We start from the raw sequence: 6877 nt of genomic DNA, 5'->3' as shown, positions 1-6877 counted from the left end.
TTCTTCTCCTGTGAATTGTCTGTCCCGATCCTTTGCCCATTTAAAAAAAAATCTTTTAATGATTCTTAGGAACACTCTATATTAGAAAATTAGTTCCTTGCTTGTGGTATGTGTTGCAAATATTTTTAGTCGCTCTGTGACCCTTTGCCATATGTCTTCTGTGCCCACTAAAATAAATCCAACTATCATCCTATTGGTTGCCTCCCAACTATGAAATTCAAAGTCCTCTTTGTGTGTTCATTTTTTTTTTTCTGCATTTGACACCACGGCCCCATTTTTCTCTAATGCTTTTTTTTTTTAAAAATTATCTGTACTACTGTGTCTTTGGTCATCTCCCACTCTGTTACTTCTGTTACTCCTTCACTAAAATTCCTGTGACAAATGCCCTTGCAAAAGGAGACCTTTGAACTCTGTCTCAGCGGTGCCCAAGAGGAGCCCTGTCTGGAGTTCTCCTGGAGGCTTTCCCGATATCTTAACCTTAATAGGATGTGCACACAAGTACTGCAGGCCCAGCACTTCCCCCAGACTCCTCCTTTTTCATAACTCACATGTTATGAAAAAGTTCATCAACCTCAACATGCCTGAGAAGTGCTCCTGCCAACTTCTGTCCTCCATTGGGCTCCTACTGCTTCTTAATCCACCCAGATCTGAAACCTCAATCTCTCCCAGCCTGCATCATGATTGTTGCCAATGAGCCAGGACATCCTAGTCATTAGCATTCCTTCACAACAGTCTTCAGTGATAGTCTTCGATTTCTCCTGCTGTAGCCCTGGATATCCAATCTCCCTCTTCCCTGAGAAACCTCAGTTCTTCCCATGTACCAGCCCCCACATTCCTCAGAAAGGGCTCTGCATACAGCTGGAACCCAATTTGAATTAAGGAAGCCTCAATCCAAAAGAGATGTCATATCATCCTAGTATTAGGGCAGACGGCATCCCCAAAAGTGAAAGGGAAATACAACCCCTGCCCCATTCCACGTAAGAAAGCTAAGTCCTCCCACCTATACACAGGTACATATATGTACACATATATAGTTTCCTCATTCCTTTGGACACATCAGTGTTGAAGGAGTCATACTTGCCATGGTTTGTGTTTTTTTTTTAATATTTTTTAAAGTTGTAGATAGACATGATAACTTTATTTTATTTACTTATTTTTATGTGGGTCTGAGGATTGAACCCATTTCCTCATGTGTGCAAGGCAAGCGCTCTACCCCTGAGCCACAATCCCAGCCCTGCCACGTTGTTTTTTTCTTGTTGGTTTAACTTAATTCACCAGAATGCATTTTGGGGGAGAAGGGAGGACCAGGAATTGAACCCAAGGGGCTTAACCAATGAGCCCATCCCCAGTCCATTTTTATATTTTATTTAAAGACAGGGTCTAACTGAATTGCTCAGGGCTTTACTAAGTTGCTGAGGCTGCCTTTGAACTCAAGATCCTCCTGCCTCAGCCTCCCTAGCTGCTGTTATTATAGGCGTGTGCCACCGCGCTGGGCCCAGAATGCACTTTAATTCTGGTCTCCCAGGCCCCTTCTCTCCAATACTCTTGGCTTGGCCTCACTTTTGCTGCAGGAACACCCAGAGAAGGCGATCCAAGGCCCTGCACTATGCCCTAGTCCCAGGAGCCATCCAGCAACGTCAAGCCGGTGGAAAGGTGTCCTCACCTTGGCACTGTTAGACCAGTGTTCCCCATCCACCTGCACAGCCCTGCTCTCTTCTTGGTCCCCTTCCACCGGCACCACAACACACATAAAGGAAGACTCAGTGGAAAATGGCTTCCGGTCAGATGTCATGGCAGAGCATCTGACATTTTAAGAGATCCTTGGGTAGGCGGCTTATTGCCCTGGCAATTTAGTATTTCTTGGAATCGCAGAACTCAGCATTCCTGCTCTGGGGGATACATTCACCCTTACTCAGATTTATCTGGATGTTATTTGGTGGCCATTGTATAGAAGAGAGTGAGAAAGGGGGACATCTGAGAATGCAGGACGAGTTCCTACTGCTGCCCCGGGGCGGGAGAGAGAAGGGAGGAGAAAGGTGAGGCTCTGGAAGGGGTGGGGACCGCGGAGCTGGCCCGTGACAGTGCGCGCGCTGTGTTGAATTGCCGGGCACGCCGGGGCAGCGGGACAGAGCCCAGAGTGCGCGCAAAGTTTCCAAGAGTCTTGCTCCTCCCGCCGCAGCCATGGCAGAGAACTCCGACAAAGTTCCCATCACCCTGGTGGGGCCTGAGGACGTTGAGTTTTGCAGTCCCCCGGTGAGTACAGCCCGGGATCCTCAGTCCTGCTGGCGGGTTAGTCTTTGGGCCCGGGCTGCTCATGAGTGTCCGGACCCACAGAGGAATGGGGATTTGTGCTGTTGAGTGGTGTGGAGGGGGAGGGGGATTTGGGTGCCCAAATGTGTGCGTGGGGTGGCGCCCCACGCGTGAGTGTGCAAGGGGCTCGTGATCCACAGAAAGGCGTGAGGAGGGCATCCCGTGGCTGCGGAGAATGCAGTCCGCAGGGCAGTGACTCTGCAGGGCGAAAACTTTGCTGATGACACTTCCAAGCCTGAGAACAAGGGACCCTTGGAAGGGAACAAGGAGAAAGAGACCCTTGAGGGAGCTCAGGACAGGCTGTTTCTCACCAACTCCCCTGATTCCCTGGGGACGCAACACTGGGATGGCGAGGTGTGAGCCACGCAGACACGATTGGTCCTTCTCCACCCCCGCCCGCAGGCGTATGCCACAGTGACCGTGAAGCCCTCCAGCCCCGCTAGACTGCTTAAGGTCGGAGCCATGGTCCTCATCTCGGGGGCGGTGTTGCTGCTCTTCGGTGCCATCGGGGCCTTCTACTTCTGGAAGGGGAGTGACAATCATGTGAGTCCAAAGAACGAAGCGCCAGGCACAAACCGGAGTGGGGGTGCGCAGGGTCAGGAGGCGCGCGGGGTGGCGGGGTCCTTTCTGTTACGTTCAAGTTCCCCCCTAGGTGGAGCTAGAGCACTGGTCTGTGAAGTGCCAACTCAGTGGCCAGCTGGTCCTCTAGGGATACCTTCTCCGTTCTTCCATCCAACTTGGCTATGCTGCTTTCTACTCACTTTCAGCATCATAGCAAGTCAAAGTTTTAACAAAGAATATAGAAACGAAGAGCAGTGGAGCTTCTCAGGAAAGCTGTTGGCCCCCCTTGGCCTGGGGCTTACACTAGGCAGTTGTGTGATCATGCGTAGGGAATCTCACCTCTCTGAGCTTGGTTTCCTCTTTCTTAAAGGAAGAAATGGAACTGAATGACCTCTAAGACCTCTTCCAGCTGAGAAAGAGTAGAAATTAAAGACCTAGGACAAAGGGAATGGAGAAACAGCCAACCCCTACTTGGGTGTGAATTTGATCTTTCAGGAGGGTTTTGTGACCTATTTTTTACTAACACTCCCTTCTCTCTCTCTCTCTCTCTCTCTCTCTCTCTCTCTCTCTCTCTCTCTCTCTTTCTCTCACTCTCAAAAAAAAAAAAAGAAAAGAAAAATAAATAAAAAGAAAGAAAAGAGTAACTTACTTAATAGTGGCAAATCTCTTTGAGAATCTACTCTGGCCTAGTCACATGTGATTTAATGGTAAATGTTTCACAAACTACTGTCCTACCTTCTACTATTTATGTTAAAGCTCCATGAGCTCTCAAGGAATATAAAAGCTGCTTCTAACTTGACTGGGCAGAGTTCCAGTGTGTTCTCTAAATACCTGAATGTGTTCACCTATGTAAAAGGGGGCATTTTATCTTGATGACCATTGCCAGGTCTAGTATAAGCTTATTTCAACTAATGGAAAAGAATTCCATCTCCAGGGTATACACAAAGGGCTCTTTCTTAATCACTGTCCCCTAGGATCTGTAACTGCTGTTTTTCCCCCTCTCCCACCATGAAATTCAAAGCATGAACGAATTCCAGTACTTAGAGAAAATGGTGCTGAAAGCAATTCAACCATTTTACACATCACATCTTCTGCAGTCACTGCATAATTTGTATTTTTAACTCAAATGCCTAATGTAGATAAGCATGCCATTTAGCACTGAGTCTGTTTTAGAGACTATATCAAATTTACAAGCATCAATTTGTAAGATCAGAATTGCACTGTATTTTGTGCGGATTTGAAAAGTGCCTTAATGTATTTGTATTTTAAATATAGAAGCTGGGCCAGATGCTCATATTTGAAAGCAGCAAATCTGAACCTGAGAATGTTTTCAATATCTACATCTCCATTAGTAGCAGGGTTTAGATTGTCATCCCTTTGGGAAATCTGATGGTATTAGAATATAAATGCTATCTTTTGATAGCAAAACCTCAATAGTACAGGCCATTTGGGAATAAAAATAGCTTTGCTTTTTAATTCTTTTAGTATATAGTTTGGTCATGATTTATATAAAAGAAATATCATTCAGCATTTAATTATTCAAGACCAACACAGCTGATTGACAAGATTCTAAGAGAGTTTGAATAATCATACTAAATAAATGAGTCTCTCTTTTTTTTTCTTCCACTTCACTGCAAGATGTTTGGTTGTCTGGTTCAAGAGAAGAGTATTAAATTCTAAGAATACAAAGGAATAGTAAATCATATTTTATTGCCAAGAATCAAAGTTATTTCTATTGCCTACATTCTCACAGGAGAATGAAGAAAATCATGGAAGTTTTTTTTTTTTTTAATTCTCAAAATGCCCTATGTCAATCCATATTACTTGTCTGAAAAAATAACTACAAAATTCAGAACAGACTAAACTTGGCACCATCTAAGCATAGCACATGCACAGGTTTTGCCTTCCCTGAATACAAATCTAAATCACCCAAACAAAACATAATCAAAAAAGGTAAGTCTTCGTCAAGCAGAAAGACATATCAAACTAAATGGATTGTCTCTCTTTGGGGATTAGCTGTGCCTCAGCTGCTCTACGCCAATTTTCAAAGGAAAACCAGCTATAATTCACTTATTCTCCCTTTCAGATGGGTAAGTCCCTGAGGACAGGGCTGAAATTTGGCTGGAGGACAATGAAGCACGGGGTACTAATAATCAGGGGATAACTGACTGGGCTCAAAGATTGAGGCCATTTTTCATCCACATTATTGTAAATGGAACAAGTCGTTGACATATGGGAAATTCCCAACAATGTGAACTGACAACCCCACCCTGTGGGATGAGGGGAGGAGACCATTGCTCAAGGACTTTCTTCTCAGACTAATTTTTTTAGACATTTTCCCAAACATTATGTAATTAATCTTATAGAACCTAGCCCTTATTAAAAACTGATTAACAAATATCCTTGGCTGTAAAAGGCACCATATTGAGCAGAATTTTGGCAAATAATATACTTCATTGTACTTGGATAGAAATAGCCTTAGGTGCCAACAACTCCCTGAGCTTAGAGTAGATAATATATTGCTTCTCCAGCAGCCCAGCTTCCTCCCCAGCTCAGAGCCCAGAACTTTGGAAACTGCAGACTGGCTCCCATCCTGCGCTACCCCTGCCCCTGTTCAGGAGAGCTTTAGGAGGGCTCAGGCTTCTCACGGCTGATGCCATGAAAATAGTATACTATGCATACAAGATGGGCTGATGTGCCAGACATGGTAAACTGTAATCCCAGCAGCTTGGAAAGATGAGGCGGTGTTGAGAGCCACAGCCGAAGGGGCTCAAAAGAAAGTTAGTTTCTTTTGACAAGTGGCTCCTGATTGTGCCCAGCCAGACTGCGGCAAGGCGGGAAGATTAGGAGTTCAAAGCCAACCTTAGCAATTTAGCAAGGCCCTAAACAACTCAGTGAGAGCCTGTCTCTAAATAAAATACAATAAAGTTCCCAGCAACTTGGGAAGCTGAGGCAGGAGGATCATGAGTTCGAAGCCAGCTTCAGCAACAGCGAGGCCCTAAGCAACTTAGTGAGACCCTGTCTCTAAATAAAATATAAAATAGGGCTGGAGATGTGGCTCAGTGGTTCAGTGCCCCTGAGTTCAATCCCCAGTATCCAAACAAAACAAAATAAAACAAAAAGATGGGCTGATGCTGTTTTCCAAAGGATACAATACCTAATTAGTCAGCATTTGTTGGGGGTGGGATAATGAAATTAGAAGACCACAGGCCAGTCTTCTGTGTTATAATCCTGCCTTCTGAAGAACTGTGAAGAATTTGGAAATGGTTAAGTTCTTAAATGTTGTATTGCTTTACAGTAAATGCTTATGTGCAATGCTGAAATGAAGGGGAAAAAAGCCTCTTGTCACCTGAGTGGAGGACATTCTTGCCAGCAGGAACTCATAGGGGTCTTGTCTGCCAGGCTCCTTTCGACAGTCATCATTCCAGCCATGTGAACAGTGGCTCCTCAGAGAGCACTGGCCAGAACAGAGCCTGCTTTCTCAGCCTGACCTGCAGAAAGCACTGACTTAGCCAAAGAAAACAGGTTTTCCAAACTTGGCTGCACATAAGGACCACCGGAGGGACAAAGCTAAAACAGATTGGTGGGCTCTGCTCCAGCTCTACTAAATCAGAACCCCTAGAAGTGGTTCCTCTGATGGGGCCAGAGTGGGAGACAATGAACCACAGGCATCAGAGTGCCTTAGAAGGAGAGAAGAGGGGCGCTTGAGATGGTCAGGCTAAGCTAGATGCTGATGTTTTCTGTCCTGCTAAATGAATGCTGCTGCCTAAAAGGGTGTGGAATGGCAAAGCCATTTCTACATCCCTGATGATAGAATAAAATAGTACTCCGTAGGTCTTGTACTAATGAATTTTCTCCAAGTAATGATCCAATAACAACAGATAGGGTATATTTTTCCATCTTCTAAGATCTTCTTCTATTTCTCTCTTTAGGGTTCTGCAGTTTTCATTGTATAAGTCTTTCACCTCTTTTGTTAGGTTGATTCCCAAGTATTTTATTTTTTTTG

The 6877-nt window shown here is 44.9% G+C and overlaps 1 protein-coding gene across 2 annotated transcripts in view; it reads left to right on the top strand.

Annotated features, from left to right (window-relative positions):
* Positions 1 to 2056: 2056 nt before the first annotated feature.
* Positions 2057 to 6877, top strand: part of Cnmd (chondromodulin) — a 26367-nt gene continuing 21546 nt past the window's right edge. For both annotated transcript variants that reach the window (XM_048800989.1, XM_048800988.1), the window contains exons 1-2: positions 2057 to 2253; positions 2713 to 2853. In XM_048800989.1, coding sequence (XP_048656946.1) covers positions 2182 to 2253; positions 2713 to 2853 — 213 coding nt within the window. In that variant the 5' untranslated portion in view covers positions 2057 to 2181. The remainder of the gene's footprint in view (positions 2254 to 2712; positions 2854 to 6877) is intronic.

This window comes from Marmota marmota, unplaced genomic scaffold (assembly GCF_001458135.2).
Source record: "Marmota marmota marmota unplaced genomic scaffold, marMar, whole genome shotgun sequence".
Taxonomy (NCBI): Eukaryota; Metazoa; Chordata; class Mammalia; order Rodentia; family Sciuridae; genus Marmota; species Marmota marmota.
The sequence above is the reverse complement of the archived record's forward strand: the minus strand, read 5'-3'. Positions and strand labels throughout refer to the sequence as shown.